The 26,034-nt window shown below is 42.4% G+C and overlaps 1 protein-coding gene across 1 annotated transcript; it reads right to left on the bottom strand.

The window, feature by feature from the left end:
* Positions 1 to 375: 375 nt before the first annotated feature.
* Positions 376 to 25,709, bottom strand: DNPEP (aspartyl aminopeptidase). The gene is made up of 15 exons (XM_081315276.1): positions 25,357 to 25,709; positions 25,053 to 25,131; positions 21,779 to 21,867; positions 21,487 to 21,600; positions 21,032 to 21,157; positions 13,393 to 13,523; positions 11,586 to 11,670; positions 11,176 to 11,280; positions 10,154 to 10,231; positions 4,966 to 5,049; positions 4,220 to 4,380; positions 2,569 to 2,608; positions 1,845 to 1,946; positions 1,153 to 1,320; positions 376 to 636 (listed from the first exon to the last, which is right to left on the bottom strand). Exons 1-15 carry the CDS (start codon positions 25,360 to 25,362, stop codon positions 586 to 588), a joined length of 1,419 nt encoding a protein of 472 aa, XP_081171402.1. The 5' UTR covers positions 25,363 to 25,709; the 3' UTR covers positions 376 to 585.
* Between the last annotated feature and the right edge of the window lie 325 nt (positions 25,710 to 26,034).

Genomic DNA, 26,034 nt, shown 5'->3' with positions numbered 1-26,034 from the left:
ACTCTGGATTGCTCTTTTCTCCACATAGCTATATTTTAAAATCTTTTGATATGCAAAGAATATGCAATAGCCTCACCCTCCCATTACGATCTGATTGCATACTTAAAATGGTCATCTAAGAACGTAATCTATGTGGAGCAGTTCTGCATACGTGACCTTCGTATGTTACTTGAGAAGCCAGCATCGCCTTGCTATCTTCACAGAGCCTGTGCAAGCAGGGGGTGTGGGAGAGGAAGGAGAAACTGAGATCTGCATCATTTGGCATTTACCAACACCAGAAAGTCATCTGTAATTTTACTTCCCACTTGAAATAATTAAAATTATTCCGGGGCCCAGTATTTAAATTTCACCGTCTTACTGTTGACAGAAAAAAAGAGGGGTTCAAAGGTTATTTTACGCCTCTTGGGCTCAGCCATAATAGTGTAAATATGACTAGGAGGTAATTTCTGTTCTGAAGCGAGACAGAAAAACAAATGAAAACTCAGCAAGCCTCTGAACTGCACAGAGGTCACTGGATTAAAGCTGCTTTAATTATTATCCAGCCTAAGGAAAAGGGAGAGCCTCTTTCAGCATTCAGGCTGCCCATCAGCTGCTCAGAAGTGCCTGATCCAAGGTGGGAAACAGATTGAAGAAGCCCTGGGAAGGAGAAAAGAGAGAAGTCAGGGTCAGAGGGGATGCAGAGAACGGCTCTCAAAGGGAAAAAAGCAGGCAGCTATCAATACATACAATGGCGTCACCATGGCAGCCAGAGAATCGTGAGGCACAGTGTTACCATGGAAACCCATCACTGATTCAAGGCCACCATTGTAGCCATGGCAACATGAAGACAAGATTACAAAGAAGAGCTAGCGAGTTACAAGAACCAAAGCCCAAACCTCAACCCAGGAACTGGGAGTGGAGGAAGGCAGGGATTAGGACCTGCTCCCATCTCACAAAGAACCCATTTGCTTCTTTCCTTTCGCGCTCTCAAATCTGCTACCCGAGTCCTGATTGGAGGGTGCTTATCTGCAAAAGGGCTTTGCTACCCTACCTAGGTGCTTAGATCAACCAGTCTTCACTGGGAGGTGGAGGGCAAAGGAAAGAAGAGGCAGTAACTTTGCATGCTGTCTTCAGCCCCCTTCCCAGGACGGAAGCACCCAAGCTGTCGCCTACCTTGAAGAGAGTGATGGTTTGAAGAACCCCTGAGGTGCAGCACATCTCACGAATGGAGTGCATAGCTAATTGTGGGCAACCCATATCAAGAACACGCAAACCAAGGCGGGAAGCCAGGATGGGTCCAATGGTTGTGCCACAAGGAGAATCATTTCGAACCATAAATTCCTGTAACCGACATGAGAGAGAGAGAAAAAAGAGCAGACAGCTGACAAATCTTTTTGATAGCAATGAAGGAGGGAGAGCAGGCTATAGAACTGAATCTTTTGAATGGGGTTCTCAGATCCTTGGTACTGGCCAGTCCAACTCTACAATCAAGCTGAAGTTTCTAATGTGGACTGAACCACCAAATGAAAAGGGAACATCTTCAGAGGGAGAAGCCCTTCGTTTAGCATTTAACTATAAAGCCCTGGCCTTATCTCCCGTTCCTGGCAGGTCGGATGATTTACCCCCAGTGGAGTGTACAGTGATGTAGCGCAATGGCAGTTCGTAACGGCTGAAGCATCATGCAGCCATTGGCACCATGCAGCCAACCTTCTGGAAGCCTGGAAATTAAGTGGGTCAGGCCTGCTTAGTACTTGGGACAGAGAACCCCAGGGAGTACCAGAGATACGGGCTAGACTGGGAGTCTGTGTAGTGATGCCAATGAAAGTGCATGGATAAAGGGAATCTTTACTTTTTAAAATGCTTACTTGTAAAGGAACGTTGACACGAGTGGCAATCTCACGAATCAATGCCTCCGTGACAGCAGTGGAGGCATAGCGTTGGTTGCTGTTTATTTTCAGAGCAGGTCCCTGCACAGCAAATCACCAGACTGAATTTCCAGTTTGAAAATTTGTTATTTGTTAATTCTACTTGGGCTTTCTTGAGATGTGCAATTGTTCCACCCTAACAGGAAGGGTTCGACTGGTGCTTCCCACCAGATTCTGAACTCTTAAAAAGGATACATCTCTTCACATAAATAATTTACTGATGTAAGGTACAAAATATATAAAAAGAGAGCTTTCCTTCCTATCTGTGTGCTTTTCTCCAACTCGCCTTCCATCTCTTCATCTGGGCGAAGCACAACTGTTTTGCTCAACAGGAAGGAAGATATAGCTCCCAATAATCAAAATAATTACCTTTAGTATACTTTCCCACAACTAGGCCACCAAAACAACAGCATAATCTCCAGAAAGCGCTTTTCCACTAGTCATCTGCCATATGGAGTATCTCCTGAGCCCTCCCCAATCCTGAATCTATTCAAAACGGTTATCATTGTTTTGAGCACTCCCACAGCTGGCTCTCAAATAAGAAAAAGAAATCTCCATTTCAAGAACGGGTTTTGCATTTGAATCCGCCCCTTAGTGAGTTGTTCCTGTGCTGCTTGCCTAGCTTTCAAAAACACGCCCTGGCCAACTAGTCCGTGTTACCTACCTTGTGAAACTGTGGCCGATGGTTCTTATCATGCTTATCCCTGCAAAAAGAACAGCCTATAATAAGCAATTCCACTTGGGCCTGAATTTCAAAGATCACAGGACAGAAGGAAAGAGGAGCTGTCACCGTAAAGCATTCAAACCATTTTTAATAGATGAGACAGACTAGCCCTTTCGACAGAACCAACGAAGAAGTCTCTGTGCAGAGATCTTTCATTAGCACAGGACCTCTGGCCTGGAGAGAGAAGTGCTTCAAACGATTAGAATAAAAATTACTTTATTCTGCAGCACATCAGCAACAGGAGGAAGGAGGCCATCTCAGCACCAGTTCTGAAAGATGTTTCAAGCTTGAAAGCACCCACTTGCGTATTCAGGTTGACTTTTTATCATACAGGCAGTTCTCGCTTAACGACTGGTTGCCTAGTACCAATTTGAAGTTATGGCAGAGTTTATAACCTGGTTTGCTTTACAACTGCCCCACTTATTTAATGACAGCTCCAAAAAGAAATAAAAAAGGTCATAAAGATGGTCACGAGCACCTTGACTGGCACGATGGAAATTCGGGGGTCTGTTACGGTCCTAAGTTGAGGACTACCTGTTCTCTTTTTGGCAACTTCAAGGCTTTGGAAGAAAGAGAGGTTGCTCATGACTCTGCCCGGAATCCTGGCTCAGTCCTTTACAAAATAAGTGAGCGGACCCGTTCTAAAAGGTTAGCCACTTTCAGAGGAACCCAAAACCCAGGAACAAAATGATGTCTACGCATCCAATTCGGTCCAATAGGCTGGATATGCTGTGGGTTCTGTCAGCCAAGGAATGTCAGCTGGTGGGGACTAGGAGATGTGCCTTCTCTGCCGTAGCCTCTGCCTTCTGGAACATTCTTCCCTCAGAGCTGACTCTGACCCTGTTGGCCTTTCATAAGGACCTGAAGGTCTGGCTTTGTCCCTGGGCCCCAGAGTAAGTGAAGGGTCCCGTTTCCTGACATCTATGATGATGGTTTTTCCCCTCTTGCCATCTATATTTATTTTTGTATGATATTGGAAATGTTTCTGTTTCATGATTGTTTGCTGCCCCGAGTCACTTGTTTTATGATATGGGTTCCCATAGAAATTAAACAGTCACTTGTTTTAAGATAAGGGTGCTTATAGTAATTAAATACATACACACATATAATCACTTGTTTAAAGATATGGGTGCCTATAGAAATTAAATTTATACATACGTATAGTCTCTTGTTTTAAGATAGGGATTCCCATACAAATTAAATATATACATACATACATACATATATACATACATACCTATATTGGGGAATCGTTTATAATTTGAAGAGGAGTATCAGTCCTCTACCCCGTGATATACAAATAACCCCAAAGTGATAAGGAGATTTTAAATACCCCTTTGCCTCTTCAGATATGGAAAAAGTACAACAGGCAGCTTACAAGAGAGTCTGAGGGTTTTATTATTCAAGTAGCTTTCCCTGTTAAGGTTCATACAATCTGAAGGAAGGAATTGTGGGTAACGAATGAAAATAGGTTTTTTGAAAGCAGCAAGCAACCTTGTGACAAAATCTATATAAGAATGTCCAATACTGAACGACATACTTCCCCAGCCCTTGTACACTATCTCACACTCTCCTTTAGTAACATACTTACGCATAATTGGGGTGCACCGCATGAGCCATATCTGCACTGATCATGCACGATTTGGGCACTGCTTCCTCAAATGCTGTAAGGTTCTGAGGTGAAGCTGAAATGCGACGAAGAATAAGCTCCGTGAGGAGGGATGCAGCCCCTTGAGCGCTTTCTGAACCAACCTGCCACAAAGATGCATTCAAAAGGTGAAGTATCAAGAAGCGTTTTGATGCTACCAGAATTTTAACTGCCATCCCAATTTGGAGATCAGCTTTATCCCCTCTTACCACTTCCAGTTCTGCTGCCGCTTCTTATCTGTAGCTTACTTTGTCCACAATCCTCCTACCTTATGATTGATATGGTTACTGTGGGCAACGTGCTACTCTTGTGCACTGTTTTCTGACATCCACCTTTTAAATCTTCCTTTGAGTGGGGGCTTCAGACCTCATTTTTAAATGCCCACCCCATCTTCTAAATCAGAACAATCTGGGACTGGTGTAAGAGACGAGACTTAAAGAAACTCATTTTATTCCTTAAATTACCTCCACTCCCGGGCTGAAATATTTGGTCCCACTCTAGTTAACTCATTGCATCACCAGCTAGGACCTCTATCAGTTTTGGATGTCAAAGGGTTGAAAGAGTGGTCAAAAAAATCTCCCAGCCCATGTTGTCTATTAGATTTAACCATGTCATGGTAAATATCCCTTCAGTTCAGAACAGGAAAGGCTCCTTTGACCTTCTATCCACAAAAAGAGCTTACCACTAACCTCTTCGTTGTCGTAGAGTGCAACCAGGCGCACATTGGGCTCTTGAGCAAGAAAGTCAGGCTCATCGGTAGATTCAATCAAAGCCTGAAGAGGTAGACAAGGGACCAAGGTGAAGAGATGAGATCGGAAACACCTAAGGATTTTCAAAAATAATTTCTGCTGGCTTTCTCCTGGGTTTATGAGTTAATATCTGTCAGAATGCTGAACCTTCTGGAAGATTAAAGCCTAGGACTGGAAGGATCTGCAGTTCATAGCTAGATCATTCATACAAGAAGAAACCTGAATTAGACCTCCCACTCAATGAGGAAGTCTATTTGTAAGTCTTGACTAAGTGTTCTTCCAAAATGCCCATCTGGAGAAACATACCAGCCTAGGAAAATAAGAGTTTTGACTTCTCTCCAGTTCCTTTAAGCTCTTTGTAGGTACAATACAGAAACAACTCCTCTAAGCTCAATTCTTAACACTACCCTCTTCTATGTCAGAAATTCATTGCACTGGTAGAAGTAAGGGGGTAATAAAACTGTAAATAATAGATACTATTTGCTAAAAAATGCTGACCTGTATCTAAGTTGGTCAACTAGATTTGTTAAATTTCTCTAAATCTTTCAATTTGTACAGTTCGTCTCCTGTCCTTCTAAAGATGCTGTTAAATGTTAATGCTCTGTTCGTGTAAATGTGCAATTATTCCCTTTTGCTCTGTTTCCTAGAGAAACATGATTTTAGTATTTGTTCAGTCGATCAACCTTTGTGGGATGCTCTGCTGGTCTCTACACATTCAACCTTCATAGAACTTCTGAACACCAAGCATGTCTCTGTGTATGAAAGAAATGCATTCCATAGTTTAGGAGGGACACTGGTGAAGCTGTCCTTTTGCCAGGTAAGTGAGCCTCTTGACTGCACTCTTAACTTATTGCAGGATCCAGTCTGGGTTGGTCACCGGGACCAAAGGTTTAGTCTTCCACACTTTCAGACATATGCTGGACTCCATCCTCAGGGAACTTCTTTCTCACCAGAAGATATCCTTTGGGCTACTCTAGTGCATAGTCCTGGTGACCGACCCAGATTGGATCCAGCATTATTATTATGCTGTGATACACATATTTGCCCCCTTCATGGATTACTGCCCTGTTGTGGCGAAGGGGCTTGCGTAATTCAATGAAGCTATGAGCTATGCCGTGCAGGGCCACCCAAGACGGAAAGGTCATAGCAGAGAGTTCTGACAAAATGTGATCCACTGGAGAAGGAAATGGCAACCCACTCCAGTATCTTTGCCATGAAAACCCTATGGACAGTACCAAAAGGCAAAATGATATGACGCTGGAAGATGAGCCCCTCAGGTCGGAAGGCGTCCAATATGCTACTGGGGAAGAGCAGAGGGCTAGTACTAGTAGCACCAGAAAGAATGAAGCGACTGGGCCAAAGCCAAAAGGATGCTCAGCTGTGGATGTATCTGGTGGTGAAAGGAAAGTCCGATGCTAAAGATTTTTTCTCCATAGGAACCTGGAATGTAAGATCCATGAATCAAGGAAAGCTGGATGTGGTCAAACAAGAGATGACAAGTCTGAACATCGACATCCTAGGTATCAGCGAACTAAAATGGACAGGAATGGGTGACTTTAATTCAGATGACCATCAAGTATACTACTGCGGGCAAGAATCCCTCAGAAGAAATGGAGTAGCCTTCATAGTCAATACAAGAGTAGGAAAAGCAATACTGGGATACAATCCTCAAAATGACAGAATGATCTCAGTTTGAATCCAAGGCAAAACATTCAATATCACAGTAGTCCAAGTCTATGTCCCAACCACCAGTGCTGAAGAGGATGAAATTGACCAGTTCTATGAAGCCCTACAGCACCTTATAGAACTAACACCAAAAAATGATATCCTTATCATCATGGGGGATTGGAACGCTAAAGTAGGAAGCCAAAAGATAAGCAGAATAACAGGCAAGTTTGGCCTTGGGAGTACAAAATGAAGCAGGGCACAGGTTGATAGAATTTTGTCAAGAGAATACAATGGTCATAGCAAACACTCTTTTCCAACAACCCAAGAGATGGCTCTACACATGGACATCACCAGATGGTCAACACAGAAATCAGATTGACTATATGCTCTGCAGCCAAAGACTGAGAAGCTCTATACAGTCAGTAAAAACAAGACCAGGAGCTGACTGGCTCAGACCATGAGCTTCTCATTGCAAAGTTTAGGCTTAAACTGAAGAAAGCAGGGAAAAGCACTAGGCCACTCGGGTATGAATTAAATCATATCCCTGTTGAATATACATTAGAGGTGACAAATAGATTTAAGGAATTAGATCTGATAGACAGAGTGTCTGAAGAACTATGGACAGAGGTTCGCAACATTGTACAACAGGTAGCAACCAAAACCATCCCAAAGAAAAAGAAATGCAAGAAAGCAAAATGGCTGTCTGAGGAACCTTTGAAAATAGCTGAGGAAAGGAGGGAAGCAAAAGGCAAGGGAGAAAAAGAAAGATACTCCCAATTGCATGCAGAATTCCAGAGAATAGCTAGAAGAGATAAGAATGCCTTCTTAAATGAACAGTGCAAAGAAATAGAAGAAAACAATAGAATAGGGAGGACCAGAAATCTTTTCAAGAAAATTGGAGAGATGAAGGGAACGTTTCATGCAAAAATGGACATGATAAAGGACCAAAATGGCAGGGACCTAACAGAGGCAGAAGAGATTAAGAAGAGATGGCAAAATTACACAGAAGAACTATACAAGAATGAGCTTAATGTCCCTGATAATCACAATGAGGTGGTCACTGACCTCGAGCCAGACATCCTAGAATGTGAAGTGAAGTGGGCCTTAGAAAAGCTGAGCAACAACAAAGCTAGTGGAGGTGACAGTATTCCAGCTGAGCTATTCAAAATCTTAAAAGACGATGCAGTAAAAGTGCTACACTCAATTTGCCAGCAAATTTGGAAAACTCAACAGTGGCCACAGGATTGGAAAAGATCAGTTTACATTCCAATTCCAAAGAAAGGCAGTGCCAAAGAATGTTCAAACTACCGCACCATTGCACTCATTTCTCAGACTAGTAAAGTTATGCTTAAAATCCTACAAGCTAGACTCCAGCAGTATGTGGACCGAGAACTACCAGAAGTACAGGCAGGATTTCGAAGAGGCAGAGGAACTAGAGATCAAATTGCCAACATATGCTCGGGAGTTCCAGAAAAACATCTACTTCTGCTTCATTGACTATGCTAAAGCCTTTGATTGTGTGGATCATAACAAACTGTGGCAAGTTCTTAAAGAAATGAGCGTACCAGACCATCTTATTTGTCTCTTGAGAAACCTATATGTGGGCCAAGAAGCAACAGTGAGAACTGGACATGGAACCACTGATTGGTTCAAAATTGGGAAAGGAGTCCGGCAAGGCTGTATATTGTCGCCCTGCCTATTTAACTTATATGCAGAGCACATCATGAGAAAGGCAGGGTTAGAGGAATCAAAAGTTGGAATTAAGATTGCTGGAAGAAATATCAACAACCTAAGATATGCAGATGATACCACTCTAATGGCAGAAAGTGAAGAACTAAAGAGCCTCTTGTTGTAGGTGAAGAAGGAGAGTGCAAAACCTGGGTTGAAACTTAACATTAAGAAAACCAAGATCATGGCATCCGGCCCTCTCAATTCCTGGCAAATAGATGGGGAAGAAATGGAGGTAGTGACAGATTTTATTTTCCTGGGCTCCAAGATCACTGCAGATGGGGACTGTAGCCAAGAAATTAAAAGACGCTCCTCGGGAGGGAAGCCATGGCAAATCTAGACAGCACACTAAAAAGCAGAGACATCACCCTGTCAACAAAAGTGCATAGTCAAGGGTATGGTCTTCCCAGTTGCAATGTATGGCAGTGAAACCTGGACCATAAAAAAGGCTGAGCGCCAAAAAATTGAGGCCTTTGGAACTATGGTGCTGGAGAAGACTCCTGCGAGTCCCTTGGACTGCAAGACGATCAAACCGGTCAGTCCTAGAGATCAACGCTGACTGCTCTTTAGAAGGCCAGATCCTGAAGCTAAAACTCAAATACTTTGGCCACCTAATGAGAAGGAAGGACTCACTGGAGAAGAGCCTAATGCTGGGAAAGATTGAGGGCAATAGAAGAAGGGGACAACAGAGAATGAGGTGGCTGGATGGAGTCACTGAAGCAGTAGGCATGAGCCTAAATGGACTCCAGAAGATGGTAGAGGACAGGAAGGCCTGGAGGAATGTTGTCCATAGGGTCGCGATGAGTCGGACACGACTTCGCAGCTAACAACAACATATATTTGCCTTTATTCATGGCTTTAATCAAATGAAATATCTCAGATTAACATAGATTGGTCCAATTGCCATGATTCAACCTTTAAGTTGGTTTTTAAAAAGCAGGATTTAAGACCCATGGTATAAAGGGAAGGCTCTGCTGATGTGTTCTTCCTCTCTTCCATTTCCTGCTGTAACTGCTGTGTATTGGATCCTGCTGTATTAGCATGTGTATGTATATTGTTCCTGGTGTATGATATTGTAGACAGTGTAAGATAAATGACCATTTAATATAGATCACTGTTTACTTTAGTGTTTACTCCTGGGTTATCTCAGCGCACTCAGACTGTGGGTTTGGGCTTATGATCCTCACCTCTCCTGTTTAGCTCAACCTACAGGAAGATGCTGGTGCATAAGGGCCTCCAGGATAACTTTCTGTTAGAACCTGATGCCATGCTTAGCAGAAAGCCAGACAACGCATGGCGAGAAAATAGCATCTACAAATGGTCCTCAACTTATGACAACTGAGAGGGTACTTCCGTTGCTTAGAGATTTTACAACCTTTTACTGTGGTCAAACAAATCATTGTCATCAAGCAAATCTGGCTTCTCCCTTTCCCCTCACCCCCCCCCCCCCCGACTTTCCTTGCCAGAAGCTCCTGGTGCAGTCACAAATGGGACACTACTCTGGGACGCTACAACATGCTAGTTAGCAAGTGCCTGAATTCTGATCACATGGCCACAGGGATGCTGCAATGGTCATATGTGCGAGGACTCATCATAAGTCACATTCTTCAGCACTGTTCTAACTATGAATGGTCGTACGTCAAGGACTACCTGTATGTTCCAGTGTAGCCTTTTCCTGGGTGCTGAGGTAGCAGCACAGCAGCAAGAAAACTCCTAATATTAAGTTACTCACCTGCAGGGCACAATAGCAGCTGTGGAGGTTATCCAGGCGAGGAGAGAATATAAATTCTTTGAAGGCACCACCCAGTGTCTATTGGGAAGTCATGGGCAAAAAACATAAAATAAAATGATACAATTGACAGAATCCTTGAAGGGCATCTGGTCCCTGCTTATAGGATTTGTTAAAACACTTTGGCCTGATGGCTACTTTGTCTCTGTCTGAAGACTCCACAGAAAGGAAACATACCACTTTATGAGGTAGCCTATCCCACTGGCTGACTACTGCTATTGTCAGGAAATTCCTCAGAATATCTAATTTGAGCCTAAATCCCTACAGATTTAACCCAAGGGCTCCCCTCTTGCCCTCAGAGATGACAAAGAAGTCTAGTTAGCAATCCTATGGGCTGCTATTATACTTCCTCTCAATCTTAAACCAGTTCTGTGAGCTGCCTAGAATCCATTAGATTTCAAACAGTGGACAATCTCATAAGCAAACAAATAAACTTTCCTGATAGGACTTGGATTTCCAGTCCCCTCACTTTCTTCAAGTTGTTCCAGATCCATTTTGATTACAATGCTCAGAACTGGACATAGCACCTTAAATGTGATATAGCCAAGGCAGAATAAAATACAAGAATTATTCCCCATAATCTGGACTCTTATGCTCGTTAATATTTTCTCAAACATCAGTTACCTTTTTGGCAGCTGCAACACCATAATTTAGGGAAATGTTTTTGCCCTTCCTAGTGTATCCCCATCTATATACAGTATCTCTCATACTGCCTACATGTGAGCAAATAAATGAAAACAAAGCAGAATATGAAGCTGGAGTAAGTCTCAAACCTCTTGACAAATCTCACTTAAAGGCATTTCTAGAAAATCAAGCTACATTACAGAAGAACACGATTTCATCTCTCTCTTGCAACCTGCCATTTAAAACGTAGGACTGCCTAAACACAAGCCACCTGAACCTCCAACCCAACTCATTATGTAGCAATGCAAAACATAAAAAAATAAAAATAAAACTGTGCTTACTGGGGGCTGGGTATCTACTAAACACAGTTCCATCTCAACCAGTTGCTCAGGTTTCACTTCCAGTTGGGAGCAGAGAAGGGAGATCAGAATTGGAGCATGACGATTCTGGTAGACAAGAGAGAAGTTAGGAATGTGCAACGCTCTGGCAAACATCCTACAGTGACAGAGACAGGCTTTCCCTCACTTGCAGCCCTATTGCTCCCAACCAATAGCTTATGACCAATACAGACTGATGAGTCCACTGCACCCCGTATCCCAGGGGTCTTCAAACTTGGCCCTTTTATGACTTGTGGACTTCAACTTCCAGAATTCCTCAGCCAGCGTGCCTGGCTGAGGAATTCTGGGAGTTGAAGTCCACAAGTCATAAAAGGGCCAAGTTTGAAGACCCCTGCCCTATCCAATTATCTTACCTGGAAAGATTGGGTGCAACTGTCTTCTATTATGGAGTCTCCCTTCTCCAATATCTCCTGGGCTTGAGTGGCCAGAATTGGAACTCTGTGAAAAGCCAATGAACTGGCTGTTATAGTGGCTCCCTGGAGAACCTTAGAACTTAAAAATACAGAGCCAGCAGAATTCAGAGCTGAGGAAGAAAGCAGAGCATCCTGCAGGTAGCTAACAGGTCACACGCTTCTCATCCCCATGGAGGTAGTGTCCAGAAATCCCAGATTACATCATCTATTATTCTCAATCTGCAAAATACTGGGGAGAGATGGGAATCTAGTCCAACCCCACCTAAAGGGCGTGATGTTTGGAAAACTGCTCTAGATATTTCTCCCATTTTTCTCAGGATGTTCTCCCATCATTACATTCAGAATACTGCTAAAGCATCCAAGAGCTAGAGAACAGCTTGGGTAGTATAAGAGATCTTGTTCAGCATTTCTAGACAGAAGAAGGCTCCTTTGCCTCCAGATGCAGCTTTTCTGAAAGAAAATGTGAGCATGAATGTTTCCCCCCACACACACACACACCTATCACTGTGAGGCGAACTCGACTCCCCTGGCAGACTCCATCCTACTACTCAGTTACTATAAAACCAAACCAAGCCTTCAAGTAAGTCTGAAGGTCATGGTCAGGTTCTGAGGGTTCCAAGCCAGAGAAGAGAGGCTTCTGATGGCTGACTGGCAGAAGGGACAACCTTCATAACTTTTTTCTGAACTTGTAGTCTTTTATACCCACCTCAATAATGGTTCCAAAGGACGGTAGGTCCTCTAGGACAGTAAGAGAAATTGCAGGAAGATGGGAAATCATGAAAGATCGCTTCCATTGATGGGAGCACACTGAGCCAAAGATCAGCAGAAAAGCAGCATTCAACCCATGCAGTGAATGGCCAAGAAGTCTATCAAGCCCTCCCTTTCTAGCAGTCTTTTGGCTGGGTGCTCTTGAATGAGGACACTCTTGCTCACGGTTTCCTGCATCAAGCAGGGAACTGGACAGAATAGCATTACTTATACTCCACAGATTCAAGAAATCTGCTCTGAGTAAATCTGGACCAACATGATAACTTTGCATATGTCTATTTTAAGGTGGACTCTACTTTAATAGTAACTACCTTAACCAAGGGAAATCAAAGTGGCTCGTAATAAAAGCAGTATCGTATACAGTACACTGAAAGCAGAGAATTCATACTTTGTTTGCCAGATGATTATTTGGTTTTATTGAGAGAGAAGCGATAAGGTGCAGGGGAAAGCCTGAAGGCAAATCTCTTGTAAAAGTGTTTACCAACTCAAAGTGCCACACTGGCAAAAGCCCTTCCTGAATCCCACTTACAAATTTTGATAAAACTGCAACATCCTTTCTCCGGAATCGTACGCAATTAAAAGGTTACTCAATGTGGTTATGTGTATGTGCACGTGCAGCACAATCGGAACTTTGGTCCACAGCACAAAGTTAATCTATGGAATTCAGTACTGCAGGACATAGTACCGAGTTAAGAAACAAACAAGGATGTTTATTCCCCAATTGGTAGGGAGACTGGACTTCCTAGAGCCATTTAGTTTTGACAGTGCGGGAACAACATACTGCAATAATTAAGGCTTTGGTCCAATCCCAGCACAGCTCTTTTGCGCTGCAGCCCTTGCTAGAAAAGAAGTCAATAAACAGGGCTCCTGGGATCTCTTTTCCTAAAGACTGACTAACTGATTAGCCCTAACATAACAGCTTCCAAGGAACGCTCCTTGTTTTTAGACAGTGCAGGACAAGGACTGTTTACTCTCTCACAGGTGTTGCTCAGTATTTGGTCCAAAGCTCTCATTCACGTTGCGCTGGAGATGGATGGCTAAATTTGGGATGCGGAGAAGCGGCTGTTCCACCCTCACTAGCTGTTGCTCCAGTCGCCCTGTGGACAGGTCCTGCAATGAAACAGAAAGCAGTATAAAACCACTGTTGTTTGATCTGAACGAGTAAATCTCATGATTGAAAAAAAAAAGGATAGAATAGAGGAAAGCTATACAGGAAACAGCTCCAGCAAGTAATTCTGTCTTAGCAGTTATCAAAAGAAAACCAACTCCAATGGCCCAAATAAATGCATCGTTGAACTTTAACTAAGAACAGGTGGAGAATTTCATGGCTCTGATTTTTATCCGAACAGTTTTATTTTTAATTTCCCAGCCTGTGTTTAGTGGCCTGGAAAGAGGAAATAGTTATCTTTAACAACACTGCTGCCAAATAAGAAACGGACGATTTGAAGACAGATCCTTTGTATTGTATTGTATCTATTTCAGCCTCAAGTGCTTTCAAGATGAACTTTTCATTGACCGTTATTGACTTACAAAGCTACAAAAATTTCACAGGGCTCTATTTTTTGTCCAATTCATTTTATTCTTCAGAGACTAGTCTGCTTAAGCAGAAATACTCGAGGTAGCACATAAGGAAATGTGTGCTGGTTTCAATACAGGAAGAAATATCAAGCTTTAGATCCAATCTTTATCCATCTCCATTCAGCAAGGATATTACCATACTTTGGCGCCTTCAGCTCTTCATCTTGAAGTTATCCACTGTTTAATAAACTCTCAAGTCCTTAATAAACCAGTTTCACATAATTGGGTGATCCAGAAATATTGGGAATGGAGTTCCCATGATTGTCAGCCATCTTGATGGCATGAAACTTTGGGAATCACATCTGGAGAATGCAAGGAAGAGATAATCTACACTTGCAGGCTTCTTATTGGCACCCTATAGGCTGGCTGTAATGGGGCTTCTTTGAGCCTTCCTTCCTTCCTTCCTTCCTTCCTTCCTTCCTTCCTTCCTTCCTTCCTTCCTTCCTTCCTTCCTTCCTTTTCTATAGCCCTCATCTCAATCAATGACTTTGGAAAGTTTACAATTCAAAAAACATATTACAATTGCGGGGAGGGGGAAGGAGGGAGTTTATGTTTTTAAAATGTATTTTAAAACTTTTCAATAAAAAAAACATATTACAATTAAGACATGAAATACATTTTAAAACAAAAAAAATGAAAAACATCCAAATTTTAATATACATAGCAGCCGAGACAGTTGGCCTGTTGCAAAAAACCCAGGAAAGAGGGCTCTTGACACATTCAACACTGCAGGCTCAGGAACATGGCCAGGGTTTTAGGGCTTTACAAAAGGCTATCAGGATTGGGGCCATTCTAATCTCCAAAAGGAGGATGTTCCATAGGGCAGGAATCACAGCAGAAAATGCCCATCTAGTGCCCTTCAACTACAGCATGCTCATTCTGCTAGATTGAGTTGGATGGGTAGAGACTCTTGGAAAAAGGCAATCCTTCGGTTAGCTGGTCCAACGGGAATGCATATTGCACGAATGAAACCATTATGCTTTGCAAATACTAATTTATACCTCCTTATCATGTTTTTCAATATATCCCAATTCAAATAATGTGACGCATAAATCTGCTGCACATATAAACAAACTCTTGGTATGTTTGTTTCTAGTATGCATGAAACCCCAAATACTTGATTCAGTATTTTCTGCTTCTCCACATCCCTTATACATATTGAAAAGTTAGAGGTTTCAAGAGTCCCCTTCTCACACAGCAGACCTAAAGAAATAAGAATCCAATATCTATCTGGGAAAACACATATCAAGAGGGACAAGGGTTGGCATGCAAAGAGACTAGCAGCTCACGGAATGCATCTTTGTCAACTGCTGAAATCTATTTTAGCCTTCTAGTGTTTTGCATGGGTGTGCAATTTAAATCTGAAGCAGAAAAAAGTGTTTTGGCAGGGACACAGAGCATTATGCACAATATGCACTTCCGTGTTCCCTTCTGCTTCCAATGCAAAGCACTGCATATCCCTAGAGGTACATTTTGAATGTGTTTTCAGATGTTCTTAAAAACATGAGAACAAGAAACTTATCTGAATAAAGGCAAAACTCATTTCATAATCTGGGAAAATTACCACTGAGTGCAAGTCTTCTCAGAAATAGTCTGTTTACAATAAACAGGTTCTAGCCTCAATTTTATTTTCCTTATTTATTATGAGATACAATGTGCAATTTGTCCTACTTTTTCAAACCTAAATCGATAAAATTAACTTCCCACCATTCTTCCAAGAGCAATCAAACACAGCCTTGCCGAACTTATTTTTAAGATGCGGCAAGATTTTCCTCTCCTTTTTCTTCTTAAGTTTTGAGATCCAAGCAACATTTGACACTTCAGGAGCATTTCTCATAGCAGAATATATGCTTTGCTCATCTAAGTAACATAGGAAAACTAATTTTAGAAACTAAAGTGGGAAGGGAGCTAGACTAGAGAGAGGACACTAAAAGGCAAATACTTTAAACTTTCAGTTAGTTTTAATTAATTCCCAAGGAATCCTTAAGAGGTTTTGTTGATGTCACATAGTAATAGTTACAGTCTTGCCACCTTAAATACACAAAGTTACCTATTTAAAGTTAGTATCTATTTATTAGGTTTGCAGATTTTTTTTTCTAGCGCACCCCTGTAAACTTTTTAAAAGTTTAAGTTTAAAAATGGACATTTGGAGCAACAGAATTTTTTAAAGAAAAAAGAAAAAAAGGTATCTACTTTTTCTACTTTAATATAACTTAAGAGCAATTTTCTCATCCCATACAGACAGAAAAGGAACAGACATATTTTGATTTCTGTCACTTCTCCGTATATTCCTAATCACAAGCAGCAGCAATAGCCATTTTTGTTTCCAGGGACATTAAATAAAGAGAACATTAACTTCTCTGAACACACGCAAATGATATGTTTCAATACATTAGTAATCATACCTATATCTTCTCTCTTGTACTAGCACATCTTAATAATGCAATTCTATACAAAAGCAAAATCTGCTTTGGTTGAAAGCTCTATGCTCAGGTGGAGGTCGACAGATTTGCATCTCTGATAAGAAGTAACAAAAGATTTTGAATGTATTAGTCATTTCTGCTTTTCAGTTCCACTCAGAAAATGTTAAAATTTGGCTTTGCACCATACGCAAAGCCAACGAGCAAAATGCTGCATAACACACTTTAAATGACTCTCCAATCATTTATAAACAATATTAGGCATCTGGGTCCTCTGAGTGTACTGGTTACATCAGGACTGAAAGCCTGATCCTGTAATTCATAGAAGTGCTGAGGCTTAATAACATTCTTATGGGCTCTTTCTGTAATATTATTGATTCTATTTCCAATCAAGAAATGAATAGAAAACAAGTATTCTACACAAGCCCCTTCATGGATTACTGCCTTGTCGTGGCGAAGGGGCTTGCGTAATTCAATGAAGCTATGAGCTATGCCGTGCAGGGCCACCCAAGACGGACAGGTCATAGCAGAGAGTTCTGACAAAACGTGATCCACTGGAGAAGGAAATGGCAACCCACTCCAGTATCTTTGCCATGAAAACCCTATGGACAGTACCAAAAGGCAAAACGATATGACGCTGGAAGATGAGCCCCTCAGGTCGGAAGGCGTCCAATATGCTACTGGGGAAGAGCAGAGGGCTAGTACTAGTAGCGCCAGAAAGAATGAAGCGACTGGGCCAAAGCCGAAAGGACGCTCAGCTGTGGATATGTCTGGTGGTGAAAGGAAAGTCCGATGCTGTAAAGATTTTTTCTCCATAGGAACCTGGAATGTAAGATCCATGAATCAAGGCAAGCTGGACGTGGTCAAACAAGAGATGACAAGACTGAACATCGACATCTTAGGTATCAGCGAACTAAAATGGACAGGAATGGGTGAATTTAATTCAGGTGACCATCAGGTATACTACTGCGGGCAAGAATCCCTCAGAAGAAATGGAGTAGCCTTCATAGTCAATAAAAGAGTAGGAAAAGCAATACTGGGATACAATCCTCAAAATGACAGAATGATCTCAGTTCGAATCCAAGGCAAACCATTCAATATCACAGTAGTCCAAGTCTATGCTCCAACCACCGGTGCTGAAGAGGATGAAATTGACCGGTTCTATGAAGCCCTACAGCACCTTATAGAACTAACACCAAAAAATGATGTCCTTATCATCATGGGGGATTGGAATGCTAAAGTAGGAAGCCAAAAGATAACCGGAATAACAGGCAAGTTTGGCCTTGGAGTACAAAATGAAGCAGGGCACAGGCTGATAGAATTTTGTCAAGAGAATACGATGGTCATAGCAAACACTCTTTTCCAACAACCCAAGAGACGGCTCTACACATGGACATCACCAGATGGTCAACACAGAAATCAGATTGACTATATGCTCTGCAGCCAAAGATGGAGAAGCTCTATACAGTCAGTAAAAACAAGACCAGGAGCTGACTGTGGCTCAGACCATGAGCTTCTCGTTGCAAAGTTTAGGCTTAAACTGAAGAAAGTAGGGAAAAGCACCAGGCCAATCAGGTATGAATTAAATCATATCCCCATTGAATATACAGTAGAGGTGACAAATAGATTTAAGGAATTAGATCTGATAGACAGGATGCCTGAAGAACTATGGACAGAGGTTCGCAACATTGTACAAGAGGTAGCAACCAAAACCATCCCAAAGAAAAAGAAATGCAAGAAAGCAAAATGGCTGTCTGAGGAAGCTTTGCAAATAGCTGAGGAAAGGAGGGAAGCAAAAGGCAAGAGAGAAAAAGAAAGATACGCCCAATTGAATGCAGAATTCCAGAGAATAGCTAGAAGAGATAAGAATGCCTTCTTAAATGAACAGTGCAAAGAAATAGAAGAAAACAATAGAATAGGGAGGACCAGAGATCTTTTCAAGAAAATTGGGGAGATGAAGGGAACGTTCAATGCAAAAATGGGCATGATAAAGGACCAAAATGGCAGGGACCTAACAGAGGCAGAAGAGATTAAGAAGAGATGGCAAAATTACACAGAAGAACTATACAAGAATGAGCTTAATGTCCCTGATAATCACAATGAGGTCACTGACCTCGAGCCAGACATCCTAGAATGTGAAGTGAAGTGGGCCTTAGAAAAGCTGAGCAACAACAAAGCTAGTGGAGGTGACAGTATTCCAGCTGAGCTATTGAAAATCTTAAAAGACGATGCAGTAAAAGTGCTACACTCAATTTGCCAGCAAATTTGGAAAACTCAACAGTGGCCACAGGATTGGAAAAGATCAGTTTACATTCCAATTCCAAAGAAAGGCAGTGCCAAAGAATGTTCAAACTATCGCACCATTGCACTCATTTCTCATGCTAGTAAAGTTATGCTTAAAATCCTACAAGCTAGACTCCAGCAGTATGTGGATAGAGAACTACCAGAAGTACAGGCAGGATTTCGAAGAGGCAGAGGAACTAGAGATCAAATAGCCAACATACGCTGGATCATGGAGAAAGCTAGAGAGTTCCAGAAAAACATCTACTTCTGCTTCATTGACTATGCTAAAGCCTTTGATTGTGTGGATCATAACAAACTGTGGCAAGTTCTTAAAGAGATGGGAGTACCAGAACATCTTATTTGTCTCTTGAGAAACCTATATGCGGGCCAAGAAGCAACAGTGAGAACTGGACACGGAACCACTGATTGGTTCAAAATTGGGAAAGGAGTCCGGCAAGGCTGTATACTGTCGCCTTGCCTATTTAACTTATATGCAGAGCACATCATGAGAAAGGCAGGGCTAGATGAATCAAAAGTTGGAATTAAGATTGCTGGAAGAAATATCAACAACCTAAGATATGCAGATGATACCACTCTAATGGCAGAAAGTGAAGAGGAACTGAAGAGTCTCTTGTTGCGAGTGAAGAAGGAGAGTGCAAAAGTTGGGTTGAAACTAAACATTAAGAAAACCAAGATCATGGCATCCGGCCCTCTCAATTCCTGGCAAATAGATGGGGAAGAAATGGAGGTAGTGACAGATTTTATTTTCCTGGGCTCCAAGATCACTGCAGATGGGGACTGTAGTCAAGAAATTAAAAGACGCTTGCTCCTCGGGAGGAAAGCCATGGCAAATCTAGACAGCACACTAAAAAGCAGAGACATCACCCTGTCAACAAAAGTGCGTATAGTCAAGGCTATGGTCTTCCCAGTTGCAATGTATGGCAGTGAAAGTTGGACCATAAGAAAGGCTGAGCGCAAAAGAATTGAGGCCTTTGAACTCTGGTGCTGGAGAAGACTCCTGCGAGTCCCTTGGACTGCAAGGCGATCAAACCGGTCAGTCCTAGAGGAGATCAACCCTGACTGCTCTTTAGAAGGCCAGATCCTGAAGCTAAAACTCAAATACTTTGGCCACCTAATGAGGAGGAAGGACTCACTGGAGAAGAGCCTAATGCTGGGAAAGATTGAGGGCAAGAGAAGAAGGGGACGACAGAGAATGAGGTGGCTGGATGGAGTCACTGAAGCAGTAGGCGTGAGCTTAAATGGACTCCAGAAGATGGTAGAGGACAGGAAAGCCTGGAGGAACATTGTCCATAGGGTCGCGATGGGTCGGACACGACTTCGCAACTAACAACAACAACAAATTCTACACAAGGCCCTGGAAATCTATTTTACAACACAAACATTGACATTTGGATTAAATGCCAACACACATTTATACACGTTTGCATTTAATACTCCAACATCTTCAGTCCCAGAGAACAGTGACTGTTTCACAAGGCAACTGCCAAAAAGTTGACTAAAAATCATGAGGAGTCGTTTCTGGTTTTGTAAATCAGATTACTTAACCATCTCAATTAATTATTTATTTATTTATTTATTTATTTATTTATTTATTTATTTATTTATTTATTTATTTATTTATTTATTATTTAAACTTGTATACCGCCCTATTCCCGTAGGACTCAGGGCGGTTTACAGGGAAAAATTAAAAATACATACATACAAACTTAAAATCGATTAAAACTTAAATTAAATTAAGTCCCTGAATTTAAACTAAAACCCCATTAATAAATAATTAAAACCCCTCAGTCTGGGCCAGACAGCTCAAAAAGCCAAGTTTTCAAATCCCTGCGAAATGAGCGAAGGTCGGGGGCAGTCCTAAGCTCCGTGGGAAGATGGTTCCAAAGGGCCGGCGTGCCCACAGAGAATGCCCTTCCCCTGGGGATAAGCCGCCGGCATTCCTTGACCGGCGGTACCCTAAGAAGGCCCTCCCTGTGGGAGCGCACGGGATGATGGGAAGTTGATGCCGGCAGCAGGTGTTCCCTTAGATAATCCGGACCCAAGCCATTGAGAGCTTTATAGGTCATTACCAGCAATTAGATGGGAAAATGCCCTGTTAACTTTTTGCGATGGAATATCTATTTTTTTCTTATGTTTTCTTGGGGTCCATGGGGAGAAATCCATTACAGTTGTGGCCATGCATTGAAGTAATACAAAAGTAGATCTTTTTGTGACATCCTTATATAATACTAGATGGAGAAAGAAATGAGTCTCAAGTTCTTTTCCAATTGTATGAATCTAAGAATGTAGAAGGAGAGTAATTCAGGCAGGACTGACCTTGAAAATTACTCTTCCAGCCACAGAGAGATCACGGTCAAACCAGGTATTCCAGATACCCCCTCCATATGTTTCCACAGCCACCTGGACTGTACCTTCCTGATTACATGTTGAAGACCGTTTCACCTGGAAGAGACATAACCATAACCTCATATCTCCCCAAGAGTCATGTTCAATTACTATGTGGAACTTTGTCATTTTTAAAAGAAATAGGCTGTGAATACAAAAACAGAAATCCTTCCAAAAAGTATAAGAAATAGTGCCAACATATAGGAAATTGTAGCTGGGAACAGAAGAAGAGGACGAAGCTCTACTGGTTGAACCAGACAAATGTGCTTAGGAAAGTGATAGCTTAGGAATGTGATAGCAGGGGAAATTAAGATAATTAGTAGAAGCAGGAAAGAAAAATCTGGCCAAGAGCAAAAATATCAGACAAAGATTATATCATTGCTTACCCGCAAACAGGGACTGTCAGTGTGAGCTCCAACCAATGTGAAGCCATTACCTGGCTGGAATTTTCCCCCCACAGCAAAAGCAACCAACGTTGAAAAGTTTCGGGTCACAAAATACTGAGGCCAAAAAAGAGTACAGAAAAATGGGAGACATCAATATTTTGCATTGTCTCTCAGGGAAATATCTGGAGGTACTTCCACCCCACCCTCCATCTCTTTCAAGATAAAGGCAACACAACTATAAATCAGAAGCAAGGTACAGAAATGTCGTTACGTTCATCATCCTCCTCCTCACCTTTCTGTCAGGCTTGATATCCCAGTGTTCAGTTTCTTTCAGTTCCTGGAAACCAGCCTGAAGCAGGCGGTTCCGACATTCAGCAACCACTGCAGGAGGGAAGAGCAGAAGCAATCACAAAAGGAAACAGCAAAGGCACCTGGCAAGAAAGCTTGCTATAAAATTCCTCCAGAGATCCACAATCCTGAGTGACCTCCAAATTAACAGGATGCGATGCAACTCTACCGATGCTCATCAGGCTATCAGAATTGTTTGACACACCCCAGGAACAGATGATGTGATGGTGATCTTATCCTGGCTACCCTCACGCAGTTTTCCCCCACTTGGGCTGGGACTGCAATTTCTCAAATTGTCCTTCAGCTTTTGGCCAAGCTACTTGAGAATTCTGAAAGTTGCCCTCCCAACAAAGTTGGAGGTCAATAAAACCAAACAGCAATTTTAGGGTTATAATTATTAGGAAGGTTGCCCTGAGACTGTCAACATAACTTTGGCCCTAAGGCCTCAAGATCTGATCTTCCTCAGCACTTACTTTTGGTTTATTACACTTTGGATTACAGATCAAGACAGAATGTACAAGATGCTTACACGAGGAAATAAGATAATTATTTAAGAAGAAAAGAGGTTAGACAGAAACAAAGCTGTTACATCAGAAATATGTGTGTGCATGCAAGTAATGCATATACATATAGTGCAAACATGATGCATTTTGTACATAGATTTCTAAATATATCCTCATCAGCATGGAATCTGAATATTTACTCTGTGCCCGTGTTAAGAGAATGTATTGCTAAAAGTTCCTCCCAAATTTCCCCCACATAATTCCAGTACCCTAATCCAAGATTCTTTTTTTACAAATTCTAAGAACAGAGCTTTTTATATTTTAATGACTCTCTGAAGCCATGCTTTAAAAAGAGTGTGAAGTATAATCCTGATGGGAGTAGTCCACCCCAGTCGCACTAGCAGAAGCGGCATGCTTCGGACCCTGCCAGCCAAGGATTTGGGGCTGGCAAGGCCCAGAAGAAGAGCCTTTTCCACTATGGCTTCCTGAAGTGGATTGTTTTGGCCTTCCAAAAGGCCTTGAAGATATGGCTATGCCAACTAGCCTGGGGTCCCAATGGGGATATAGTACTTTGGAGGTGGCTAATGGAGTAGGTAACACCCCACCTCCTCCCTGTGTACATTTTGCTCCCTCCTTCTCCATCCCAATTAGTTTTATTTAAATTTAATTTTAATTGGATTCAAATTCATTTGAATTTAATTTTATTTGAATTTAAAATTTGTGGGCCTTATTTATTGTCTTAATATTTTATAGTGCATTTTAGTTGAATGTCTATAAGCTACCTAGAGTTGCTGCTGGTGAGATGGGTGGCATACAGGTTTAATAAATAAAAAAATGACATTTTAATATAGGGGAGAGGACCTTAACCAATACCACTGGATGCTAAACATGGATGCAAATATTGGTAAACCAGTTATTTAATATGAACATCTAGGATCATTGCCGGGGACGCGGTGGCTCAGTGGGTTAGGACGCTGAGCTTGTCGATCGGAAGGTCGGCAGTTTGGCGGGTCGAATCCCGAGTGCCGCGTAGCAGAGTGAGCGCCTGTTACTCGTCCCAGCTTCTGCCAACCTAGCAGTTCGAAAGCACGTAAAAATGCAAGTAGAAAAATAGGGACCACTCCGGTGGGAAGGTAACAGCGTTCCGTGCGCCTTTGGCGTTCAGTCATGCCGGCCACATGACCACGGAGACGTCCTCAGACAAGCGCTGGCTCTTCGGCTTTGAAACGGAGATGAGCACCGGCCCCTAGAGTCGGAAACGACTAGCACGCATGTGCGGGGGAACCTTTACCTTTACCTTTTTAGGATCATTGCCACATAACTCCTTAACACCAATTTGTGGCTTTTGTGTTAAGCTTCTTCTATTTTGAAGCAGCCACCATTTCTGATTAACATTAGTTGGAATTTGTATCCATGGCACATGCTCATGTTACACAGCCTGAGTAACTTAATCTTTTGTGTGAATGTGCCTGCAGTCAGAAGAGTCTGCAGAATCTGATACTTTTGTCAAAATGATGAAAGTAGGTGTTTTACTGCAAGCTTGGCCCTTTTCATACATTGTGATGGTACAATACACATACAAAAGGGGGGGGGGGAATATGCTGCACAATGCTTACATCATCTAACCTTTTTGACCTCCCTTGCAGATGCTCCTGCCCACAATACCTGTATAATATGCAACTTATGTTTGGCCATTGAAAATGGTGTTATTTTGCCTCAGAGGTTACACTTCTGTAATTCTGATGGAGGTACAAAAATTAATATTGAAAGTACACGAGTACATTCTATTAGCAAAAGATAGGAATACTAAGATCTGTCAGCAAAATGCACATATAATTTCTAACTTTTTTAAAACAGAAAGGAGACAGAAAAAAGCAATGAATTGGGCAAAATTATGAATTTTATTTAAATAGTTAAGATAATTTGTTGTTTGTCAACAAGTATCATCCTAAATATGGACTGTTAAGTCTACTATTAAATCAAAGTAATCCTACAGGGGTATGGAAGAGAAGATTAAGGACATTAAAATTGTATTTGCTGTCTCTGTATATTACAAAAGGGTGAGCTTCTGCTTCAAAGAAGTAATTAAAGTGCTGTTTAATGATTCAACAATATCAAATTATGCAAATCATAGTTTGCAGATAAGACAGGGAGCAAAGTTCTGCAAAAAGATTATGAAGGCTCAGGAAGATAGGAAACTTAGGAAACTAAGAAAATAGGAATGTTATCTTTTAGTCTACCTACGCTCACCAAGTATAATAAAAGTTAACAATTTCTCACACTGCAGTGACACAGAAGAATTGGGACACTAAAAAAACATTACTTTGGGAGGTGGAGAAAGACAATAGTAGGGGAAAAAACACAGGAGTAAGAAAAAGAAATGTAAGTATATTGGCAAATCAAACGCAGAAACATCCTCATTCGACTTGCTTTTAGCACATTTTTTAAAAAAAGAACTTCTATTGCACTATCTGTGTCCTGAGTGACTATTCCAATGCTGGGTAAAAATCTAAAAAAAGGGGCAATGTTTAAAAATCAAGCCTAGACAGGTTTTTTTTTTTTACATGTTAACTGTGAGGCCAGGCCTACGATTCAAGAAAAGGCATAATAAGGCCGGCAACAGCCGGGCAAGGGTGCAAGCCACCCCGGAAAGGCCTCTGGTGACACCGAAGTCGGCGGCAAAGCTCCCGATTTCGCCGAATCCCTCTTTCTTACCGTGGTAAGGGGACGGGCTGCGGTGCACAAACTTCAGCAGCTCTTGCGCCGCCGCCTGCACCGCTTGCTTGGAGCCGGTCTGGAAAGGAAAAACACAGCCGAATTAGGTGGGAACTCGCCCCATCCCGGTCCCTCCAAACGGGTCTTCGGCGCCTCTCGGCTGAACTACGCGACCCGACGGATCGCCCCCCCCCCCAGACGGAGCCCGCCCTCCGAGGTCTTCCGAGCGCCCGCTATTTCCCGCAGCGAACGGTCTGACGGAAGAGCCGGGGGGCGCGAAATGCGCTTCTCGGTTCTCCTCTACCTGCATGTTCTCCCGCTTCTACAACCCCCCAACCGAATAGGACGCCGCTGTCCGGGCCACCCCGCCTCGGAAAGAGTGCGATGGGCTCCACCCCACACCGCTCGGCCTGCTGGGGGCTTCGGAAGGGAAGCTGTGGGTCGGAGCCCTCTGCAGGTGTCCCTTGGTACGACCGAGGGCTATCAGATTTAACCAAGGAAGGAGATTCACGAAGCTAAGGCCCATCTTCTTCTAAGCGCGTCTGATTCCTGACGTACGACTGGTTTCGGTGTAAGGTTACAGAAGCTGGCCGATCTCGGCTGGTTTCGAAAGAGCTATGCGAGTCAGATCTGGTGTGAATTCGGATGGGAGACAACCAGGATGAAAGGCAGTGGGAAAGTAGTGGAATATTCTGGCACCAAAGCTATATGAAGCCACAAGGAATTACACTTGACTCAAGAGATATTTACAGGACAGTTTTCACCTCCATCCTACTCTTGAGTTCCTAGAGCACAGGTCTGCAACCCGCGGCTCCGGAGCCGCATGCGGCTCTTTCAGCTGTCTCCTGCGGCTCCCAGTCCTCTGCCATGTGCAGTCCAAAAAAAAAAAAAGTAGGACCAAAAAAGTTCAACCAATCAATTCAAATATGCAGGATAGGTGCATATCTCGCCTTGGCTCCACTCTTCAGTCAAACCCTGTTCT

The sequence above is a fragment of the Vipera berus genome (assembly GCF_964194415.1).
Source record: "Vipera berus genome assembly, chromosome: 1".
Taxonomy (NCBI): domain Eukaryota; kingdom Metazoa; phylum Chordata; class Lepidosauria; order Squamata; family Viperidae; genus Vipera; species Vipera berus.
This window is presented reverse-complemented; position numbering and strand designations above follow the sequence as displayed.